The 26,476-nt window shown below is 32.5% G+C and overlaps 1 protein-coding gene across 1 annotated transcript in view; it reads left to right on the forward strand.

The window, feature by feature from the left end:
- DIP-alpha (Dpr-interacting protein alpha) overlaps positions 1 to 26,476 on the forward strand; it is a 230,152-nt gene that overhangs the window by 198,641 nt on the left and 5,035 nt on the right. Inside the window, exon 8 of the mRNA XM_075299884.1 lies at positions 16,361 to 16,531. Within this exon, the coding sequence (XP_075155999.1) occupies positions 16,361 to 16,531 (171 nt within the window). The remainder of the gene's footprint in view (positions 1 to 16,360; positions 16,532 to 26,476) is intronic.

A 26,476-nucleotide genomic window follows, 5' to 3' on the forward strand; every position in this document is an offset into this window, starting at 1 on the left:
TTATACTTCGCGCCAATAGTTATGACCCCTTATAAATAGCAGATATCAGGAGTGAAATCTGACGTATTGAAAACACTAACATATCTAGTGTGCGGCTTAAGTTTAGATGGCGCCATATTTGCTTAGTGTCGTTGCCAGCCTTACAATCCTCCAATCGGGCATTCGCCATTATAACAGCCTTCTCACGCAGTATGATCTTGCAATGTGCCAGAGGCATACCAACAGATTCTAAATCCCCTGGAATATGTAACGTAGTTTCTAGCCTTCTCAACTCATCCGTTTCGCAGTTCCCCGGTATGCCCACATATTAGGTGAATATTGTACTGCTCAGTCATCTCGTTGAGAGATTTGTGGCAGTCGATGGCCGTTTTCGAGTTAAGGAACACAGAGTCCAAGGATTTTGTTGACTGTCTGAGTATATATTAATGCCAGCATTTGTTAGAACATTACTTCTTAGCCAATTCGCCATCTCTCTTATTACTAATATTTAAGCCTGAAAATAGTACAGTGATTAGGTAATCTTTTCGCTATTCGTAGTTCCAGGTCTTTACCATATACTCCGAAACCCACTTGTTCATCCAATTTAGAGCCATCAGTATAGAAATCTATATATCGTTTATTCCCCGGGGTCTGTGTGCACAACGCCTCACTGTTGGGGATTAGAGTTTAAAATTTTTGGTCAAAAAGTGGTTTCGCCTTTTCTCGCTCGTTCTTCAATATTCAGCTTAAAGTTCAGCTTCCTATCCAAGGCACATTGCGCCACCAACGGAGTTGCCATGAGAACGTCTTACGAATATTTTAAGACTTCCAATATCGTGAACGAAAATCAAAACGGAATGTCCACGGCTTCGTCCATGGGAGTTTACGATTCGTCGGCTTCGTTTTTCTTTGACCACGAAAAGTCTTAAAATATGCGTTAGACGTTCTTATGGCACCTCCGTCGGTTATGCTACGCGGAGCAGACAATCCAAGTTCGAGCTACAGTACTGGATTTGTTTTTATACCCTCCACCATAGGATGGGGGGTATATTAAATTTGTCATTCCGTTTGTAACACATCGAAATATTGCTCTAAGCCCCCTTAAAGTATATATATTCTGGGTCGTGGTGAAATTCTGAGTCGATCTAAGCATGTCCGTCCGTCCGTCCGTCTGTTGAAATCACACTAACTTCCGAACGAAACAAGCTATCAACTTGAAACTTGGCACAAGCAGTTGTTATTGATGTAGGTCGGATTGTATTGCAAATGGGTCATATCGGTACACTTTTACGTATAGCCCCCATATAAACGGAACCCCAAATTTAGCTTGCGGATCCTCTAAGAGAAGCAAATTTTATCCGATCCGGCTGAAATTTGATGCATGGTGTTAGTATATAGTTTCTAACAACCATGCAAAAACTGGTCCACATAGCTCCATAATTATATATAGGCCCCATATAAAGCGATGCCCAGATTTGGCTTGCGGAGCCTCTAAGAGAAGCAAATTTCATCCGATCCGGCTGAAATTTGGTGCATGGTGTTAGTATATTGTATCTAACAACCATGCAAAAATTGGTCCACATCGGTTTATAATTATATATAGCCCCATATAAACCGATCACTAGATTTGACCTCCGGAGCCTCTTGGAAGACCAAAATTCATCTGTTTCAGTTGAAATTTGGTACGTGGTGTTAATATATGGCCTCAAACACCCATGCAAAAATTGGTCGAAATCGGTCCATAATTATATATAGCCCCCCATTTAAACCGGTCCCAAGATTTGACCTCCGGTGCCTTTGCAGAAGCAAAATTCATCCGATCTGGTTGAAATTTGGTACGTGGTGGTAGTATATGATATTTAACAACCATGCCAAAAGTGGTCCATATCAGTCCATAATCATATATAGCCCCCATATAAACCGATCACGAGGTTTGGTTTTGGAGCCTCTTGGAGGAGCAAATTTCATCCGAGGCAGTTGAAATTTGTCAAATCAGCCATTTCGATGACTTCTTCTTTACGGATATAAAAAGGTCGCCCCATATGCCCACTAATAACTGTAAAATGTTTCAACATACTACTGCCATAAAAGTTATTTAATTATAATTACAAAAAATTACCCAAATTTTGGGAATGGTATTATTCAATAATATTTTATTTTTCATGCAAAACTCAATAAAATTCATAAAGCCGTACTGGACGACGAAACCTACGTCCGGGACAGGGGTTTTATACGGCAAAAGGAAGGGGAAAGGTAGCAGATATTTTCAAGCACATAAAACTGTCAAAGTTCGCAAAGAAATATCTGGTTTGGCAAGCCATCTGTACCTGTGGCTTGAAAAGCAGCATTTTCATAGCTTCCGGGACTGTCAACCAAGAAATTTACGTGAAAGAGTGTTTGAATAAACGTCTGCTGCCTTTCCTGAAGAAACACGGTTGTTCCGTACTTGGCCGGACTTGGCATCTTGCCATTACGGTAAAAAGGCCATGGAGTGGTACGCCGCCAAGGACAAGAACCCTCCCAACATGCCAGAGCTGCGCCCAATTGAGAAATACTGGGCTATTGTCAAGCGGAACCTAAAGAAGACCAAAAAACTGCTAAGGACGAGTAGCAGTTCAAGACAAACTGGCTTTCTGCGGCGAAGAAGGTGGACAAGGTGGCTGTACAAAATCTGATGGCAGGTGTCAAGCGTGAGGCCCGGCAATTCGGATTTGGAAAAGCGAAAGCCTAACTGAATATTTTTCCTGAATTTTATACTAATTGAACTTGAAAAAGAAATTTAATTTGATTTTTTAAATAAACGATTTCACCGATTTACACGCGTTTTCCCTAGACCAAATTTTGACCGTATCACCCTTTATTTTTTAACTGTTCCTTGCACCAAAAAATATGAATTTTCGTAATTATTATTATTTTTTTATCACATAAGACGAAAGTCCTCTCAAACAACTTCCAACGATATATTATTTTTAGCCCGTTACTTAGTAATATGCGCCAGAAATTTGCAATAAACCTCACTAACTCTGGTGAAATTGTGAATTTCTCTAAATGAACGCTTATATGGGGAAATATATCTAAATATGAACCGATTTCAACCAAATTTGGCACACTTGGCGATACTATCAAATGTATATTGTGTGCAAACTTTGAGGCAAATCAATGTAAAACCATGGCTTGTTAATGTTAATTTTACACCCTGTAAAAATTTCTACGTAAATCGGATTACAACTTTGCCCACCGTAGTCATATGAATGCGCTACGGGAAATTGGTACAAATTGCTACTAACAGATCCGCCGCTTCAGTTTGTCGAAATTTTTAAATTAACATAAAAATTATTGATTTCTATACTCTATTGAATATAATTATAAGAATAATATCCCAGCAAAAACAGTAAAAGTTGTTTCGCAAAAAAAAAACTCCCGAGATTCTCCATGTATTTTTTTTTACTTCCAATGAAATTCTTTTGAACAAGTCTTAGATAACACGCTATTTGGCAGTTTAGCGTTAAAATTAAAATTTTGTACAGAGAAATGCTGCAAAACAGAATAGAAAATCAACAAAAAAAATAATAATGGATATGAGCCTGTGCCTATTGACTTTTTTCACTTCCATGGAAGTTCTTTTGAGAATGTTTTGCAAAAATTAGAATTTTCAATTTCTTTATTCAGTTTGAAAGGAAAAAATATATTGCTACAAAATATATACGCCGAAAATAATAATAAGTGGTTAGAATGTTATGCCTTGGTGTCATATTACGATCACATCACAAACATTTAAATTGACGTTTCGAGTCTTAGTATTAAATGGGGTTTGTGGCCAAACTACTTTTTTGGAAACTCTTTTTTTTGCTGGGATATTGTTGAACATATTCCAAAAACTTTTCTTTCTTGTGGACGGACAGACATGTCTAGATCAACTCTGAGCATTATTGCCAATATTAAAGAAGATTACTCACAATTTATTCGCAGCCCTTATTCTAGTTTCCGTGATCGCCCAAATTTGAGTCTCACTTGATAGTTAATGTAAATTCATTACAAATTTTCTCTAAGTGTGGTTAGAATTTTTATATTTTCTTGTTTTGTGATTGTCACCAGTCGTATCGAAGCAATCCCCCCCCACACAACAAGTGTACATCTAAATATTACCGGTCATAACATTCGCATAATAATCGCATTTATATTTTCGCACATATTCCTCTGTCGGAAGTTCCACGTGGGGATGTGCATGTGTACATGTACATGTTATGACAGTGTAAGTAGATTTGTACAATTGCACGATGAACACATGTACTTATGTGATTTTTCCAAGATTTTATGAGAGCGAAATTTTGTGTGGTGGTCTTTCTGTACCATTCATAAGTAGAGTGGTTTAGTGGCTTTCATTTACCCTACTCTCAACATCTAGCTTTTTCTCTCTTGTGGTGTGTGGTTTAGTTTATAAAGTGCCAGAATTTATTTGTATATGAGTGGAGGATACAATGGGGACTGTTGTGAGTTCATCCCATTGTCGTTCTCTTACTCATACGTGTTGAAATATCGCTTAAAGTTAGAAATGGTTAGTTTATATTTCTGGGTGAGTGTGAGTATGTGTGAGTGTTTGGCATTCAACACAATGTCTGTTAAAGTGCGAAGATAAATGCGATGATTGGCATAATTCTAATTGTTATTTTAGTTAATTTGATTTGAGCGCAAAAGTGTCAGATTGTGGTGAAATTTATGTCCAAATAATGAGAGTGTGCGTATATGTGTGTTCTCAAGTGGGGATAATAAAGGGTGATTTGTTAAGAGCTTGATAACTTTTTAAAAAAAAAAAACGCATAAAATTTGCAAAATCTCATCGGTTCTTTATTTGAAACGTTAGATTGGTCCATGACATTTACTTTTTGAAGATAATTTCATTTAAATGTTGACCGCGGCTGCGTCTTAGGTGGTCCATTCGGAAAGTCCAATTTTGGGCAACTTTTTCGAGCATTTCGGCCGGAATAGCCCGAATTTCTTCGGAAATGTTGTCTTCCAAAGCTGGAATAGTTGCTAGCTTATTTCTGTAGACTTTAGACTTGACGTAGCCCCACAAAAAATAGTCTAAAGGCGTCAAATCGCATGATCTTGGTGGCCAACTTACCGGTCCATTTCTTGAGATGAATTGTTCTCCGAAGTTTTCCCTCAAAATGGCCATAGAATCGCGAGCTGTGTGGCATGTAGCGCCATCTTGTTGAAACCACATGTCAACCAAGTTCAGTTCTTCCATTTTTGGCAACAAAAAGTTTGTTAGCATCGAACGATAGCGATCGCCATTCACCGTAACGTTGCGTCCAACAGCATCTTTGAAAAAATACGGTCCAATGATTCCACCAGCGTACAAACCACACCAAACAGTGCATTTTTCGGGATGCATGGGCAGTTCTTGAACGGCTTCTGGTTGCTCTTCACTCCAAATGCGGCAATTTTGCTTATTTACGTAGCCATTCAACCAGAAATGAGCCTCATCGCTGAACAAAATTTGTCGATAAAAAAGCGGATTTTCTGCCAACTTTTCTAGGGCCCATTCACTGAAAATTCGACGTTGTGGCAGATCGTTCGGCTTCAGTTCTTGCACGAGCTGTATTTTATACGGTTTTACACCAAGATCTTTGCGTAAAATCTTCCATGTGGTCGAATAACACAAACCCAATTGCTGCGAACGGCGACGAATCGACATTTCACGGTCTTCAGCAACACTCTCAGAAACAGACGCAATATTCTCTTCTGTACGCACTGTACGCATTCGTGTGGTTGGTTTAATGTCCAATAAAGTAAACTGAGTGCGAAACTTGGTCACAATCGCATTAATTGTTTCCTCACTTGGTCGATTATGTAGACCATAAATCGGACGTAAAGCGCGAAACACATTTCGAACCGAACACTGATTTTGGTAATAAAATTCAATGATTTGCAAGCGTTGCTCGTTAGTAAGTCTATTCATGATGAAATGTCAAAGCATACTGAGCATCTTTCTCTTTGACACCATGTCTGAAATCCCACGTGATCTGTCAAATACTAATGCATGAAAATCCTAACCTCAAAAGAATCACCCTTTAGAAGTGAATTATGGTGATGGTTTTAAATATGTGTTGTTGTTACTATCCCAGCAAAGGCACAACATTAAAAGCACTTCCAGAAGGTGTACTCCCAATGATGTTGTTTATTTTAACTACCCACGAAGTTTTTTTCATTACATTTTTTATAACATGTTTTTTCATATTTTTAATGGGTAATTTTAACTTTTTTTGTTTTAGATTGGTTAGAAACAGTTTAAGAATTCATAAAATGGTACAAATTAACCGGCTATTGAAATGGAGGACTTCCGACTTATGTCAAGCCCATGTTAAATTCATCGCTTCTGCGTCAATTTTTCACCACTTCCGGATCCAAAAAGAACATTTTCATTACTTTTTTGGTGACGCTTTTTTTTTGCTGGGATATTATTTAATAATACAAGATTTTTGAGAAAAAAAAACACCATTAATTTTTAAATTATTTTATACTGTAAATACGTCGACTTGTTCTTGCCTAAGTAATATGACCTTACATGATATGTACAATATATCGGATTTACTTATATATTGTATGCATTTGGTCAGTTTTTTTTTTCATCTGTGTTTGTAATACACTTTATTTAAAACTTACCTAATTTTTCCTTCCCGTTGGGTTCACTGGTTTTTGAGTGTTGGTATAAAATTGGTTAAGATGAGGTCCCTTAAATTGTTGAGACCAGTTTTTATCGCTGGATCACCTACAATGAAAATTTAAAATTTTTTTATTCTAATGGGAACGAAGTTTCTTGGCTGGGGATTTGGTGGGGACTTTCTATAAATTAGAGTATTTTTATTTAATCTCTTTTAACAAAATTTTATTTCTATAGGAAATTTTGTCAACATTTTATTTGTATAGAAAATGATGTACAAATTTTAACAGAAACGCAGAATTATTAATTACTAACTCTATAATTCCTATACAGGTGTTTTTAATATTTCCAATAATTCGGAAAATTTTAATTTTCAATGGAATACATGTACACGTCGAGATAGGAGTAAACTCTTAAAAAAATTGAGTACCGAATTTTTGCTTTAGGAAAATAGTATAAATACAAAAGTCACAAATTTAAAAAAACCGAATTTTTACTCAAAATAGTCGAAGCCGAAATGGACTCAGTTTTGAAAATCAAAGCAAATCGAATTTTGATAGAGGGGTCCACCCTTTTTCTTCCCTGCAGATTTTAAGAAAATCGGTGAACTTTCAATTATCAAAATGACGGCAAAAAGGTGGGGGCCCCTCCTCGAAAACTCTTCATCATATGTTGGTGTGTTAAATATAATGGGCTATATGGAAGGCTATACCAAAACTTAAAGCGAATCACTCCATATTCGGCACACTTATTTATGCAACCACACTTTTATTTATACATACCCCTAGATTTCGAAAATCAGGCAAAACGGATAAAAATTGCGGTGTCACGACCCCAAATAGGGGATCGGTTTATATGGGGGTTATATCAAAAGCTGGACGATTTAGACCATTTTCGAACTAGACCTGTTTGCAGACAAAAGACGAGTTTTGTGCAAAATTTCAGCAAGATAGTTTCATTATTTAAGACTGTAGCGTGATTACAATAGACAGCCAGTAAGCTTCTCTATTGTCAAGGAATGCTGCCCGATTATATATTTACCTCAATGACAAGGGACCTACTTTTTATAACCGAGTCTCAACGGTGATACCACTCAGAAATTTAATTAGGGATATTTTACCGTGAATGAGGACGAAAATTTATTGGTTGGGGACTTGGCAGGGAGTTTCAATAAATTTGGGGATTTTTGTGGGGATTCTTTCGAGAAATCGGTATAATCCTTTTTAACAAAATTGCATTTCTAAAGAAAATTTGTTCAAAATTTAATTTCTATAGGAAATTTTGTTAAAATTTTATTTCTAATTTTTTTTTGAAGATTTTCTCAAAATTTTATTTCCATATAGAGAATTTTGTCAGAAGTTTATTTCTATCGAAAATTTTGTCAAAATTCTATTTCTACAGAAAATTTAGTCAAAATTTTATTTCTATAGAAAACATTGACAGAATTTTATTCCTGTAGAAAAGTTTGTCAATAATTTATTTCTCGAGAAATTTTGTCAAAATTTTCTTTCTAAAGCCAATTTTGTCAAAATTTTATTTCTATAGACAATTGTGTCATAATTTAATTTATACAGAAAATTTTGTCAGAATTTAATTTCTATAGAAAATATTTTCAAAATTTTATTCCCACAGAATTTTTTTTTTTTTCAAAATTTTATGTCTATAGAATTTTTTTTTTTCAAAATGTTATTTCTATAGAAAAGTTTGTCTAAATTTTTTTAAATGTAGTTTCTATAGAAGATTTTGCCAAAATTTTGTTTCTATAGAAAATTTTATTACAATTTTATTTCTATAAAAAAATATACACCTATAGAAAATTTTATTCCTATAGAAAAAATTGTCAAAAATTTATTCCTGTAGAAAATTTTGTCAAAATTTTATTTCTATAGAAAACTTTGTCAAGATATTATTTCTATAGAAAATTTCTGTCAAAATTTTTTTTCTATAGAAAATTTTGTCAAAATTCTATTCCTATGATTTTTTTTTCAAAATTTTATTTCTATAGAAAATTTGGTCAAAATTTTATTTCCATAGACAATGTTGTCATAATTTAATTTGTACAGAAAATTTTGTCAGAATTTTATTTCTATAGAAATTTTTTTCAAAATTTTATATCTATAGAAATTTTTTTCAAAATTTTATTCCTATAGAAAATTTTTTCAAAATTTTATGTCTATAGAAATTTTTTTTTTCAAAATGTTATTTTTATAGAAAAGTTTGCTAAATTTATTTTTTTTTATTTAATTTCTATAGAAGATTTTGCCAAAATTTTGTTTCTATAGAAAATTTTATTAAAACCTATACCTATAGAAAATTTTATTCCTATAGAAAAAATGGTCAAATATTTATTCCTATAGAAAATTTTGTCAAAATTTTATTTCTATAGAAAATTTTGTCAAGATATATTTAGTCCTATAAAATATTTTTTTTTTTTTCAAAATTTTATTTCTATAGAAAATTTGGTCAACATTTTATTTCCATAGACAATGTTGTCATAATTTAATTTGTACAGAAAATTTTGTCAGAATTTTATTTCTATAGAAATTTTTTTCAAAATTTTATTCCTATACAAAATTTTTTTCAAAATTTTATTCCTATAGAAAATTTCTTCAAAATTTTATGTCTATAAATTTATTTTTTTCAAAATTTTATTTCTATAGAAAAGTTTGTCTAAATTTAATTTTTTTAATTTAATTTCTATAGAAGATTTTGCCAGAATTTTGTTTCTATAGAAAATTTTATTAAAATTTTATTTCTACAAAAAATTTTGTCAAAAATTTATACCTGTAGAAAATTTTATTCCTATAGAAAAAATTGTCAAAAATTTATTCCTTTTTATTTCTATAGAAAATTTTGTCAAGATATTATTCCTATAGAAAATGTCTGTCAAAATTTTATTTCTATAGAAAATTTTGTCAAAATTCTATTCCTTTAAATTTTTTTTCAAAATTTTATTTCTATAGAAAATTTGGTCAAAATTTTATTTCCATAGACAATGTTGTCATAATTTAATTTTTACAGAAAATTTTGTCAGAATTTTATTTCAATAGAAATTTTTTTCAAAATTTTATTCCTATAGAAAAGTTTTTCAAAATTTTATGTTTATAGAAAATTTTTTCAAAATTTTATGTCTATGGAAAATTTTTTTCAAAATTTTATTTCTATAGAAAAGTTTGTCTAAATTTTAGTTTTGTTAAATTTAATTTCTATTGAAGATTTTGCCAAAATTTTGTTTCTATAGAAAATTTTCTTATAATTTTATTTCTATAAAAAATTTTGTCAAAAATTTATACCTATAGAAAATTTTATTCCTATAGAAAAAATGTCAAAAATTTATTCTTATAGAAAATTTTGTCAAAATTTTATTTCTATAGAAAATTTTGTCCAGATATTATTTCTATAGAAAATTTCTTTCAAAATTTTATTTCTATAGAAAATTTTGTCAAAATTCTATTCCTGTAGATGTTTTTTTCATAATTTTATTTCTATCCCTTTCCGACCTATAGCCGATCCACGTGATAGATTTTCCTAAATTTTTGAATTCTGTTATTTATGTGTACATAGAACATTTTAAATTAATAAGTTTGTTCAGTTTGATCATGTATCCTGTTCTTTCAGGATACGCACACTTGTTGCCGTCCGGTAAATTCCGGTAAAAGTCCGGACGTAAAAATATCAAAAAACACAAAATAATCACGAAGTTACTGTTTGCATACAATATTTAATATGTTTTCTTATTGAAAACAGTTGTTTGATGAAATATTCCACAACTTAAATAATTTTAATTTATTTGCAAACTTACATCTTCCACTAATTTTTACAAATGCGCAAAGTACACTGCTGAAACTACAAAATTAATATAAAAAACAAATATTTATAACGGTTTTTCACATTCTTAGGCCAAGAGAGAGCATATACAATTATTTTTTTGCCGCTCTTATCGCAGTACGTCATATATTAAAGAAATTATAGAGACTTAAACTTACCCGCACAATTGTGCGTACACGGTCGGAAACGGCTATAGAAAATTTGGTCAAAATTTTATTTCCATAGACAATGTTGTCATAATTTAATTTGTACAGAAAATTTTGTCAGAATTTTATTTCTATAGAGATTTTTTCAATATTTTATTCCTATAGAAAATTTTTTCAAAATTTTATTTCTATAGAAAAGTTTGTCTAAATTTTATCTTTTGTTTAAATTTAATTTCTATAGAAGATTTTGCCAAAATTTTGTTTCTATAGAAAGTTTTGTTAATATTTTATTTCTATAAAAAATCTTGTCAAAAATTTATACCTATAGAAAATTTTATTCCAATAGAAAACAATGTCAAAAATTTATTCTTATAGAAATTTTGTCAAAATTTTATTCTTATAGAAAATTTTGTTAAGATATTATTTCTATAGAAAATTTCTGTCAAAATTTTATTTCTATAAAAAATTTTGTCAAAATTCTATTCCTATAGAATTTTTTTTTTTTGTTTCAAAATTTTACTTCTATAGAAAATTTGGTCAAAATTTTATTTGCATAGAAAATTTTGTAAAAAAGTTTATTTCTATAGAAAATTTTGTCAAAATTCTATTCCTATAGAATTGTTTTTCAAAATTTTATTTCTATAAAATTTGACAGAATTTTATTTCTGTAGAAAATGTTGTCAACATTTTTTTTTTCCTAGAGAAATTTTGTCAAATTTTAGTTCTAGACATTAATTTGTAAAGTATAGCTTAGTTGAAGAGGAATATTTCAAACTTTACCAAAAGATCAAAAATTCTACCAAACAATAAAACATCTACAATTTCTGGTAGAATTCTATCAACTTAGACAACGTGTCTATCACCTGATTTTACTATTTGAATATTTAGAAGTAAATTTTCGTTCATAAATGCAAGGTGACCGAACTCCCATTTTCATACCCCCAGCATCTTAATCTTATTGCAGATTGTTGGAATTTTGTTAATTTTTTAAATTATTACTGATTTTCTACAGCAGAGCCTTTAATATAATTTCTATATAGAAGATTTTGTCAAACTTTATTTCCATATAGAGAATTTTCTTATATTTCATGTTAGCCTGATACCGAAACAGGCAATTGACGTCCAAATGCATTATATCTAATTATACAATTATTATTCGAGCTTTATGGATTTTCTAATTCGTGCTTTATGAATTTTCTCAAAATTTTACTTCTATATAGAGAACTTTGTCAGAAGTTTATTTCTATAGATTTTTTTTTCAAATTTCTATAGAAAAGTTTGCCTAAACATTTTTTATACCCTCCACCATAGGATGGGGGTATATTAACTTTGTCATTCCGTTTGTAACACATCGAAATATTGCTCTAAGACCCCATAAAGTATATATATTCTGGGTCGTGGTGAAATTCTGAGTCGATCTAAGCATGTCCGTCCGTCCGTCCGTCCGTCTGTCCGTCCGTCCGTCTGTCCGTCTGTCCGGCTGTCCGTCCGTCTGTGGAAATCACGCTAACTTCCGAACGAAACAAGCTATCGGCTTGAAACTTGGCACAAGTAGTTGCTATTGATGTAGGTCGGATGGTATTGAAAATGGGCCATATCGAACCACGTTTACGTATAGCCCCCATATAAACCGATCCCCAAATTTGGCTTGCGGAGCCTCCCGGAGCAGCAAAATTCATCCGATCCGGTTGAAATTTGGTACGTGGTCTTAGTATACGGTCTCTAACAACCATGCAAAAATTGGTCCACATCGGTCCATAATTATATATAGCCCCCATATAAACCGATCCCCAGATTTGACCTCCGGAGCCTCTTGGAGGGGCAAAATTCATCCGATCCGATTGAAATATGGTACCTGATGTTAGTATATAGTCTCTAACAACCATGCAAAAATTGGTCCATATCGGTCCATAATTATATATAGCCCCCATATAAACCGATCCCCAGATTTGACCTCCGGAGACTTTTGGAGGGGCAAAATTCATCCGATCCGGTTGAAATTTGGTACCTGATGTTAGTATACGGCCTCTAACAACCATGCAAAAATTGGTCCATATCGGTCCATAATTATATATAGCTCCCATATAAACCGATCCCCAGATTTGACCACCGGAGCCTCTTGGAGGAGCAAAATTCATCCGATTCGGTTGAAATTTAGTACCTGATGTTAGTATACGGCCTCTAACAACCATGCAAAAATTGGTCCATATCGGTCCATAATTATATATAGCCCCCATATAAACCGATCCCCAGATTTGACCTCCGGAGCCTCTTGGAGGGGCAAAATTCATCCGATCCAGTTGAAATTTGGTACATGGTGTTAGTATATGGTCTCTAACAACCATGCAAAAGTTGGTCCATATCGGTCCATAATTATATATAGTTCCCATATAAACCGTCCCCAGATTTGACGTCCGGAACCTCTTGGAGGAGCAAAAGTCATCCGATACGGTTGAAATTTGGTACATTTTGTCAATATATGGCCTCTAACAGCCATGTAAAAATTGGTCCATATCGGTCTTTAGTTATATATAGCCGATGACTTATTACACAAAAATTGGTCCATATCGCCAAAAATAATCTACCAAAACTTTATTTCCATAGAAAATTTTTTCAAATTTTATTACTACAGAAACTTTAGAAACTATAGAAAGTTTTGTCAAAAGTTTATTTCTATAGAAATGTTTGTCAAAATTTTATTTCTATAGAAAATTTTGTAAAAAATTTATTTCTGTAGAAAATTTTGTCAACATTTTATTTCTATACAAAATTTTGTCAAAATTTTATTTCTATACAAAATTTTGTCAACATTTTATTTCTATAGAAATTTTTGTCAAAATTGGATTGCTATAGAAAATTTTGTCAACATTTTACTTCCATAGAAAATTTTGTCAACATTTTACTTCCATAGAAAATTTTGTCAACATTTTATTTCTGTAGAAAATTTTGTCAAGTTTTTATTTCTATAGAAAATTTTGTCAAATTTTTATTTCTATAGAAAATTTTGTCAAAATTTTATTTCTATAGAAAATTTTGTCAAGGTTTCATTTCTATAGAAAATTTTGTCAAAATTTTATTTCTATAGAAAATTTTGTAAAACTAGATTATATACGTATTTAATCGGCCTTTTTTTGTTTAATATATACCCCGTATGGGCTAACTTACAATTTAGAAGACAGTGTTAAAAAGTTTTACGATACCTTGCCATCGGCTAGTGTTATCGCAACCCAAGTAATTCGATTGTGGATGACAGCCTTTAGTAGAAGTTCCTACGCAATCCATGGTGGAGGGTACATAAGATTCGGCCTGGCCGAACTTATTTTAATTTAATTTCTATAGAAAATTTTGTCAAAATTCTATTTCTATAGAAAATTTTTCAAAATTTTATTTCTATAGAAACATTTGTCAACATTTTATTTCTATAGAAAATTTGGTCAACATTTTATTTCTACAAAAAATTTTGTAAAAATTTTATTTCCATAGAAAATTTTGTAAAAATTTTATTTCTATAGAAAATTTTGGCTAAATTCTATTCCTATAGATTTTTTTCAAATTTTATTTCTATAGAAAAATTTGACAGAATTTTATTTCGGTAGAAAATTTTGTCAAAATTTTATTTCTAGAGGTAAATTGTAAAGTATATCTTAGTTGAAAAGGAATATTTTGCAAAATTTACCAAAACACCAAAAATTCTACCAAACAATATCTACAATTTCTAGTAGAATTCTACCAATTTTGGCAACGTGTCTACCACCTGATTTTACTACTTGAATATTTAGAATTAAATTTTCGTTCATAAACGCAAGGTGACCGAATTCCCATTTTCATACCTCCAGCTTTTGAAAGACTATCACCAGTCTCTTGGTGTTGTCATTCGAAATCTTAATGTTATTGCAGCTTGTTGGATTGTTGTTAATTTTTAAATTATTACTGATTTTCTACAGCACAGAATTTTGCTTTTTTTTTCTTCAAAAAATCTTGTCAAAACTGTGTTAGGGTTTTTTGTGTGAAATTCATGTTTAAATTGGCGATATTTGGGAACGAATCAGCAACACTGATCAGCATTACTGAGAGGGGATAATCCGTCCCTGAAAATCTGTTTGGTGTTCGGTCGATACCACAGAACGTAATCCGCTATGAAATTAGATATACCCATTCCATAGATGATCCATTTCTCTGCGCGAAAAATTGTGTAAGCTCCAAAGATAACACCCAGCAAAAAATTTGGAAGTTCTTCCAAAGGCACAACTTTAAAAGCACTTCCAGAAGATTTACTTCCAATGATGTTCTCTATCTATTATTTATAACGTGTTTTTTTTTCATATTTTTAATGGGTAATTTTAACTTTTTTGTTTCAAATTGGTTAAAAACAGTTTAAGAATTCATAAAATGGTACGAATTATTTAAATTTTGTCGAAAAAATGCTAAATCCAATCAAAACAAATGTGAATTTTTTAAAATATTTGAAGTCAAACGTTTCAGACAGGCGTTAGAATCCATTAAAAATTATTAAAATTATTTATTTGACAAAGTATCACAGAATTTTTTAATTTACATCCAAAACATTGAATTCGGTTTACAGCTAAAGAAGTAATGCAGTGCACCGGTTGTTGAAATGGAGGACTTCCGTCTTATGACAAGCCCATGTTCAATTCATCGCTTCTGCGTCAATTTTGCACCACTTCCGGATCCAAAAAGAACATTATCATTACTTTTTTGGAGACGCTTTTTTTGCTGGGCATTTGTGTTGTTGATTTTGATACTTTGGAATGAGTCATTCGTAAAGATCAAGTCCACACAAAAATTAAATTTCGTATTTTCGCAATTTTAGTCGCAATGTAATTTAGAATCTATGATTCCATTCAAGCTTAAATTTAGGTTAAAGTGGTAGCCCGATTAAGTTTCAGGCTCACTTAGACAATTCAGTCCATTGTGATAAAAGTGATGCCATTCAAAGTATATCCGAATATGAGTACATATTAGGATATACTCTCTTGTGCTGGTATCTTCATATCTTCCTCTTCGAACATACAAATAAATATAGACAATTCGAGTGTCACATATATAGGCTTCGTCATTGTTTAATCTTTACTTAAGTACGTTAAGCATATTGCAAATAACGTATGAGTGATATGCTTATAATAAAATTAATATGCATCATACGCTACATATGACTCTTTAGAATGTACTTACTAACGAATCAATTTCTCTCTCCATCTCTCTCTCTTTCACACATACACAAAATGTAAATAATACTAGAAAATCCTGTAACATATTTATTATTTCAACACCACTTTTGCAATGTAAATTCTTTTAGTAAATATTTGCACAAGAGAAAGATGGTTGAAGGATGATATGCTAGGATATTGTAAAATCATCAATGTCTTTATCATAAGTTGTGAACACATCTTCTTTATCGTTTTGTATTGATTTAAGAAAAATCCCATAAATAATCCCTATACAATATCACATACACATTAACACATATACACATATATACACAAAGCGAAAGAATAAACATTGTTGATATAACATTTATCACTTTTGGCCCATACCAGAGTTTGAATAATAATAACAAACAATTTTTACTTCCTCTTTTCATGTGATTTTCGTCCCTTTTTTTTTTGGTCAATACAAATAAATACTAAACTGTGACCATACGCCGGATATACTTATGACGGATACTTTAAATGGCTGTATGGTCGGTCGGTTGTATCCATTTATTGTGGTCGTATGTCAACAGGTGAAATGATAGTGTCATCGCTGAAATATCATGTCCAGGAAGTATCAAAATCAATGTACGAAACTAAAATGACACTTATTGTGAAAAAATTCCAAAAGGATGATGTTGGCTCATATCGTTGTATTGCCAAAAACTCATTGGGTGAAGTGGATAGCAGTATACGTTTGTATGGTGAGTATTTGAAAAATTATTTAAATATATTTTACACATTAAGTGGCTGCTACAGGTAAAGAGTTTTACATTTTTGGAAAACATTTTGGAGTAGACCAATGAATGAAACCCAATACGGCTTTACAAAAAATGCCATAAAAAATGGAAAATGTTGAAAAAAATGCATAGAAAATTAGGACTATATGAAAAAGACTTCAACTCTTTTGGGAGTTATTGCATTGGGCCATTTTCGAAAAGGGAAACATACCCTAATGCACATTTTACTTAGAGGCTATTGCTTACGTGATTTGAACATTCTAGTCGGTGAAAATATTTAATTGGCGGATGCCTTATGGATGATGTTATCGACGTATACACATACATTTCTTAGTATAAAACAAGTATATACGGCCGTAAGTTCGGCCAGGTCAAAGCTTATGTACCCTCCACCCATAAGCGTAGGAAGGCCTCTGGGGAGGGGACTTAGACCCCCCCAGAAAAATTTTAGCCCCCCCCCCCCCCCAGAATTTGAAACTCTATTTATGATTTTCCATTTTTCAATAAATGTCAATAGTTTTTTTTTTTTAATTTTTATAAAAATTAAACAAGTATATACAATCGCACAAAGTTCCGCTAAAGACTTTCATGAACAATCGAATTACTTCGGTTGTGGTAGCAGTTAACGATGGCTATGTTTGAAGTCAGATATTTATGAAATAAAGCTTTGGTTGAACTTATGATTGATTTAGTTTAGTCAATTTAATTAAAAAAATAGTAATTGATATTAAAAATATTCTTTCTTAAATTAATATCCTAATAATGCTGCGAAAAAGCGTTGCCAAAAAAGTAGTGAAAATGTTCTTTTTGGGTCTAGAAGTGGTGCAAAATTGGCGGAGAAGCAATGAATGTAATATGAGCTTATCATAGGACAAATGTCCACCGTTTCAACAGCCGTTGCAATGAATTTGCATCACTTCTTAAGGAGAGATCCGAATTCAGTGTTTTGAATGTGAACTAAAAAATTTTGTGATATTTTCCCAAATAAATAATTTTTATATTGTTTTTATTTTTTTAATGCATTGTTTAAAACGTTTTTCCCCGAATAATTTCCAAAATTAACGATTTTTCTATAATGGATTTAGCAGTTTTGTGGCAAAATTTGAATAATTTGTACCAATTTATTTATTCTTACTCTTTTTTTTAAACTATTTGCAAAAAAGAAAACAATAAATTACACATTAAAATATGAAAAAATGAAGTAAAAAAACTTCCTGTGTAGTTAAAATAATTGAGGACATTTTTGGAAGTACTTTTAAAGTTGTGCCTTTAGAACAACTCACAATTTTTTTGCTGGGAAAAGTGTGGAACTACTTTTAGTTTCTTTATTATAAATTAATTGTCGAGTTATTTTGATGTCTAATTTTTTATTCAATTTTATGAAATAAAACATTAATTGAACCTATAAGTTCAGGCTATAAATTTTTAGCTAGGGGGGCTATAGCCCCCCCCTAGGAAAATTGTCTAGCTACGCTAATGCCTCCACCATGGATTGGGTAGAAACTTCTACTGAAGACTGTCATAAACAATCGAATTACTTGGGTTGCGATAACACTTGCTGATGGCAAGGTATCTTAACACTTCCTAACACCGTCTTCTAAATTGCAAGGTAGTCCATACGTGGTATACGAGTATATTAAACTAAACAAGTATATACAGCACTAAGTTCGGCCGGGCCGAATCTTAAATACCCACCACCATGAACCAAATATTAGGGTTTCCTTTGAAATTTCAGGAGGGCTTGAGGACTTGAGGACACTTCCCGAAGATAAATTTTAAGATTTCACCTATGTGGACTATATCAGATTCTGGATTTGTTTGAGTTTTAGAGGAATCATTAACATCTCTTGTAAGTGTGCAAGAAAATTATAAAATAACGTCTTGATTTGAAATCTTAAATCTGTAGAAGTAAAATCTGGAAATTTTACATTAAGTTTCAAGCAATTTTCATGATCAGTGCGCCTTCTACACCCTCAAGAAGTGAAGTCGGTCTATATGGAGGCATTACCAAATGGACCGATAAAAACTTAATCCGATACAGGTTTTTGTGAGCCTAAAATACCAGAATATTTACAATTTCAGGCAAATCAGATAAAAACTACGGTTTCTAGATACCCAAGGAGTTAAATCGGGAGATCGTTCTTATGGGGGCTATACTAAAATATGGACCGATACTCACCGTTTTCGGCACACCTCTTTCTGGCCCGAAAATACCTCTAGATTTCCAATTTCAGGCAAATAGGATAAAAACTTCAGATTCTAGAAGCCCAAGAAGTAAAATCGGGAAATCGGTCTATATGGGGGCTATACAAAAATATGGACCGATACTCACCATTTTCGGCACACTTCTTTATGGTCCTAAAATACCTCTAGATTTCCAATTTCAGACAAATTGGATAAAAACTATGGTTTCCATAAGCCCAAGATCCCAAATCGGGAGGTCGTTTTATATGGGGACCATACCAAAACATGGACCGATACTCACAATTTTTGGCACACGTATTTGTGGTCCTACAATTCCTCTAGATTTATAATTCAAGGTAAATTGAATAAAAACTGCGATTTCTATAAGCCCAAGAAGTAAAATCGGGAGATGGGTCTATATGGGGGCTATACCAAAATATGGACCGATACTCACAATTTTTGGCACACGTATTTGTGGTCCTTCAATACCTCTAGATTTCCAATTTCAGGTAAATTGAATAAAAAATGCGGTTTCTATAAGCCCAAGAAGTAAAATCGGGAGATCGGCCTATATGGGGGCTATACCAAAACATGGACCGATACTCACCATTTTTGGCACATCTCTTTATGGTCATAAAATACCTCTAGATTTAAAATTTCAGGCAAATTGGATAAAAACTACGATTTCTATAAGCCCAAGACCCCAAATCGGGAAGTCGGTGTATATGGGGCAGCGTTGCCAGAATTGTTAGCTAGAAAAAAGCTAAATTTTTTTGTATCAAAAGTCACATTTTTGATTGAAATTTATCAAACATAAAGGCTTTGAATTTACCAATGAATGAAACCCAATACGGCTTTACAAAAAATGCCACAAAAATGGAATATATTAAAAAAAAATGCATAGAAAATTAGGACTATATGAAAAAGACTTCAACTCTTTTGGGAGTTATTGCATTGGGCCATTTTCGAAAAAGGAAAAATACCCCAATGCATATTTTACTTAGAGGCTATTGCTCACGTGATTTGAACATTCTAGTCGGTGAAAATATTTAATTGGCGGATGCCTTATGGATGATGTTATCGACGTATACACATACATTTCTTAGTATAAAACAAGTATATACGGCCGTAAGTTCGGCCAGGTCGAAGCTTATGTACCCTCCACCATGGATTGGGTAGAAACTTCTACTGAAGACTGTCATAAACAATCCAATTACTTGGGTTGCGATAACACTTGCTGATGGCAAGATATCTTAACACTTCCTAACACCGTCTTCTAAATTGCAAGGTAGTCCATACGTGGTATATGAGTATATTAAACTAAACAAGTATATACAGCACTAAGTTCGGCCGGGCCGAATCTTAAATACCCAACACCATGAATCAAATATAAGGGTTTCCTTTGAAATTTCAGGAGGGCTTGAGGACTTGAGGACACTTCCCGAAGATAAATTTAAAGATTTCACCTATGTGGACTATATCAGATTCTGGATTTGTTTGAGTTTTAGAGGAATCATTAACATCTCTTGTAAGTGTGCAAGAAAATTATAAAATAACGTCTTGATTTGAAATCTTAAATCTGTAGAAGTAAAATCTGGAAATTTTACATTAAGTTTCAAGCAATTTTCATGATCAGTGCGCCTTTTACACCCTCAAGAAGTGAAGTCGGTCTATATGGAGGCATTACCAAATGGACCGATAAAAACTTAATCCGATACAGGTTTTTGTGAGCCTAAAATACCAGAATATTTACAATTTCAGGCAAATCAGATAAAAACTACGGTTTCTAGATACCCAACGAGTTAAATCGGGAGATCGTTCTTATGGGGGCTATACTAAAATATGGACCGATACTCACCGTTTTCACACCTCTTTCTGGCCCGAAAACACCTCTAGATTTCCAATTTCAGGCAAATAGGATAAAAACTTCAGATTCTAGAAGCCCAAGAAGTAAAATCGGGAAATCGGTCTATATGGGGGCTATACAAAAATATGGACCGATACTCACCATTTTCGGCACACTTCTTTATGGTCCTAAAATACCTCTAGATTTCCAATTTCAGACAAATTGGATAAAAACTATGGTTTCCATAAGCCCAAGATCCCAAATCGGGAGGTCGTTTTATATGGGGACCATACCAAAACATGGACCGATACTCACAATTTTTGGCACACGTATTTGTGGTCCTACAATTCCTCTAGATTTATAATTCAAGGTAAATTGAATAAAAACTGCGATTTCTATAAGCCCAAGAAGTAAAATCGGGAGATGGGTCTATATGGGGGCTATACCAAAATATGGACCGATACTCACAATTTTTGGCACACGTATTTGTGGTCCTTCAATACCTCTAGATTTCCAATTTCAGGTAAATTGAATAAAAAATGCGGTTTCTATAAGCCCAAGAAGTAAAATCGGGAGATCGGCCTATATGGGGGCTATACCAAAACATGGACCGATACTCACCATTTTTGGCACATCTCTTTATGGTCATAAAATACCTCTAGATTTAAAATTTCAGGCAAATTGGATAAAAACTACGATTTCTATAAGCCCAAGACCCCAAATCGGGAAGTCGGTGTATATGGGGCAGCGTTGCCAGAATTGTTAGCTAGAAAAAAGCTAATTTTTTTTTGTATCAAAAGTCACATTTTTGATTGAAATTTATCAAACATAAAGGCTTTGTTTCACTTAAAACGCATATTATTTTAATTGTATTCATTCATTATTTCCATTTCTGTGAGACTGTAAGAAAATCTAAGTCATATTAGCTATGTTTGCATTTACATTTTGATTACTATCACAAATTTTTACTGGAAGTCCTTCGTTTATATTTCCTAGTAAAAACATTTTTCCCAGTAAACTTGCGATTATCAGCTGGTTAATCATCAACAAGTCTAATGTGCGATATATTGCACAATGTCACATAGAATTGCATTAGAAAATATCAATATATTTTGTTTTAACTGAATTAATGATAAATTCTCCTAACTTCTCCTAATATTACCCAAGAGAATAAAACCCATTCTAACTGTCTTGCACGTTTATACTGAATAAATCCATTCCATTAATAAATAGCAGATTTGTTTTGATCCTATCACAACGATTTTTTTTATTGATTTTTTTTTTTTTTTTGGTGTTAAAAAAAATAATACCACATTCAAAACTTTATTATTATTATTAAATTATTTCTATGTTCGATTCCAAAGATTTTGTACACTAATGATTTTGGTATTGATTCCGAGTCAAATTTGAATTTATTCGTTTTTTCAGCTTTTTCTTCATGAGCTATCACATGCTAACACGTGCTAACGACAACTTAAAGTTCCAAATTCAGACTCGACTTTAAGTAGAAATTATTCAATGTATACGTTTTTAAAATAAAATGTTGAAACCCCTCTTCTATTTTTGAACGCAATTTGGTTTGTGGTCAAGATACAAAAACTCCACAAATTTAAAGACTATTTCATAAATTTTGAGAATTTTTTGGAATTGACCCTAGCCTTCTTTCATGAAAAGATACCCATTTTTAAGTTGAATCACTTAACTATAAGGACAAAACGACTTTATCGCCTTTTGGACAAGGGAAACAGTTTATATAAGAGAAATTCACAAATGCTATTATAACCAAAATTCGCGTTTATATTTTAAGGACATGAAATCTTTGGCCTCCAACAATATTTTTTCAGTGTACAAAGCAATTCACATCTACTATTTTAATTTAGAAATATCATAATAACTTTAGAATATTATAATAACATAAAAAGGATAAACGAGTCAAATGCTAATATTCCTAATAATTTACTGACAGTTTATATAAGGATGGTAATAGTAGATTTAATGTTTACGATAACTTTTATGAATAGGAGGAAAAAACTTTACAACAAGGTGTATTTGCTGCAAAAATGCCCTCATAATGGCTGGAATAATTATTAATGTTTCAATTGAGCTTTGAAATATGTGGAAAACCTTATTCTGGCAGCAAGGCTTAGGTTAAAGCGCAGTTTTATCCATATTTCAATAGGAACATGCCGAAAATAAAAAAGCCAAAAATAGCTAAAAGGGTCATGAAAAAAAGCCAGAAAAAAAGCTAAAAGCTAAATGCATTTTTCCCCGCTAAACGTCTTCAAAAAAAGCCAAATCTAGCGGGAAAAAAGCTAAATTGACAACGCTGATATGGGGACTATATCAAAACCTGGACCGATATAGCCCATCTTCGAACTTGACCTGCCTGCAGACAAAAGACGAGTTTTTGCAAAATTTCAGCACGATTGCTTCATTATTGAAGACTGTAGCGTGATAACAACAGACAGACAGACAGACAGACAGACGGACAGACGGACATCGTTATATCGTCTTAGAATTTCTCCCTGATCAAGAATATATATACTTTATATAGTCGTCAATCGATATTTCGATGTGTTACAAACGGAATGACAAACTTATTATACCCCCGTCACCATTCTATGGTGGTGGGTATAAGAAAGCCGATTAAATAAGTATATAATTAGGTTTGACAAAATTTTCTATAGAAATAACATTTTAACAAAATAAAATTTTGACAACATATTCTATAGAAGTAAAATTTGGTCAAAATTTTCTATAGATATACAATTTTGACAAAATTTTCTATAGATATAAAAATTTTACAAAATTTTCAATAGAAATAAAATTTTGGTAGATTATTTTTGGCTCGAGTGGCAACCATTATGAACCGATATGGACCAATTTTTCTGTGATTGGGGATCGGCTGTATATAACTATAGGCCGATATGGAACAGTTTTGGCATGGTTATTAGCGGCCATATACTAACACCATGTTCCACATTTCAACTGGATCGCATGAATTTTGCTTCTCCAATAGGCTCCGGATATCAAATCTGGGGAACGGTTTATATGGGGGCTATATATAAATATGGACCGATATGTACCAATTTTTGCATGGTTGTTAGAGATCCTATACTAATACCACGTTCAACCGGATCGGATGAATTTTGTTCCTGCAAGAGGCTTCGAAGGTCAAATCTGGGGATCGGTTTATATGGGGGCTATATATAATTATGAACCGATATGGACCAATTTTTGCATTGCTGTTAGAGACCAGATACTAACACCACGTACCAAATTTCAAGCGGATCGGATGAGTTTAGTTCCTCTAAGAGGCTCCGGAGGTCAAATCTGGGGATCGGTTTATATGGGGGCTATATATAATTATGGATCGATATGGACCAATTTTTGCATGGTTGTTAGAGACCATATACTTATACCATGTACTAAATTTCAGCCGGATCGGATGAAATTTGCTTCTCTTAGAGGGTCCGCCAACCAAATCTAGGGATCGGTTTATATGGGGGCTATATATAATCATGGACCGATATGGATCAATGTTTGCATGGTTGTTCGAGACCATATACCAAAACCATGTACCAGATTTCAGCCGGATCGGATGAAATTTGCTCCTCTTTGAGGCTCCGCAAGCCAAATCTGGGGATCGGTTTATATGGGGGCTATATATAATTATGGACCGATGTGGACCAATTTTTCCATGGTTGTTAGAGACCATATACCAAATTTCAGCCGGATCGGATGAAATTTGCTTCTCTTAGACCAATCGTAAGACAAATATGAGGGTCCGTTAATATGGGGGCTATACGTAAAAGTGGTCCGATATGGCTCATTTGCAATACCATCCGACCTACATCAATAGCAACTACTTATGGCAAGTTTCAAGTCGATCGATTGTTTCGTTCGGAAGTTAGCGTGATTTCAACAGACGGACGGACGGACATGCTTAGATTGACTCTGAATTTCACCACGACCCAGAATATGTTATATATACTTTATGGGGTCTTAGAGCAATATTTCGATGTGTTACAAATGTAATGACAAAGTTAATATACCCCCCATCCTATGGTGGAGGGTATAAAAAATCTATTTTATGGGGGCTATACTAATTTGTCATTCCCATGGCACTATGGCTGAAATCGCGATTTTAGCGGCAAAAAGTCAAATTTTCAACTTTAGATTTTTAATATTTTCCAGATGGGGTTTACTAACGAACATATTGATAGTAAAAAATCAAAATAAATTGTTACTGTTGGCAACCCTTTTTATGCGCAAACAGCCGTTAATATTGACAAAACTTTTAATACGTGGTAGCAAGAATAAAGTAGTGAAATTTTTTTGGTCTTGGCAGCACAAAAAAAAACATTTCTTGCACGAACGAGAGAAGAGCATTTTCCGGCAAGGACCTTTTACCATCTTTTACTGGTATTAGAATTGGTTTTTAAAACATTTACAGTCAATCTTAATTGCTTTCTCCTCGGAATATGAAAATGGTACTTAAAAGTTTCGTCGTCATTGCATTCGTTGTCAGAGAAATATTTTTTGGCGACGCTTTTTTGGTGGGTAGTTTTAGGCCTAAAATATCACAAGAATTCTAAGTTGGATAAAAATTCAGGTTTTTAGGAGCCCAAGAAATCAAATCGGTAGAACGGTTATACAAAAACCTGAACCGATACACAACATATTCAGCATACCTACTTGTGACCCTAAAAACCTCAATATACCAACTTTCTGGAAAATGCGATAAGAATAGGGGGGTTCTAACAGTACGGTTGCCACAGTTGGTAGTATTCTACCAAAAATGGTAGATTTTTTTACTGTTTGCTATATTGGTAGAATTCCTGAGGATTTGGTAGATTCTGCAATATCCCTCTCCAACTAAAACGTACTTCACAAGTTTTTTATCTTTATTTTCCTATAGATATACATTTTTGACAAAATTTTCAATTCACAAAATTTTTCTATTGACAAAATTTTCAATAAAAATAAAATTTTTAAAAAATTTTCTATAGAAATAAAATTTTTAAAAAATTTTCTACAGAAATAAAATTTTGATAAAATTTTATATAGAAATAAAATTTTGACAAAATTTTCTATAGAAATAAAATGTTGACAAAATTTTCTTTAGAAATAAAAATTTCGATAGAAATACAATTTGGACAAAATTTTCTATAGAAATAAAATTTCGACAAAATTTTCTATAGAAATAAACTTTTGACAAAATTTTCTATAGAAATAAAATTTTTCATTCGTTTTGGAAAAGAAAAAGAGAGATGTTTGTACGAATTTATTTCGCCATAAGCCGGCTATCAATGTAAAGCCTTTTTTCGGAAGGCTCAATGTGGTTTATTGTTGAGTTTAATGAACTGCCTGAATTTATTCTGATAATTGGTTGATAGTTTTGCTGCAAGTAGAGGATGCTGATGAGGAATGTGGTAATTCCGAAACGTGCGTCCGTCCAACCATCTTGCAGTCTATAGGGCTTTGCCCAAATAAATTTGACATACATTGTTTTCCTCTGTTGGTTAAGCTACACTTGTAGTTTAGTCAATGTATGGTTTTAAGCTGAAATCAAAACAAAAAAAAACAACAACAATGATTAAAGAACAAAATTTTCTATAGAAATATAATTTTGTTGTTGTTTGATAGTTGACCTTTAAACTGTTAATTATATTTGTTTAGTTCGGCTTGAGGTCAAATGAATAAAAACAGATGTTGTTGTTTTTGTTGAGTTGTATTTTTATTTAAAATTATCCAATATTTCGAAACATCTCCGATGTTCGTCTTCAGGGAAATTTTTTAGAAGTAAAGAACAATGAATTTATTCGCAAACGAGTAAATTTACAATTTAAATGTAATTTTGAAAAAATTTTCTATAG

This window comes from Haematobia irritans, chromosome 3 (assembly GCF_050003625.1).
Source record: "Haematobia irritans isolate KBUSLIRL chromosome 3, ASM5000362v1, whole genome shotgun sequence".
NCBI lineage: Eukaryota > Metazoa > Arthropoda > Insecta > Diptera > Muscidae > Haematobia > Haematobia irritans.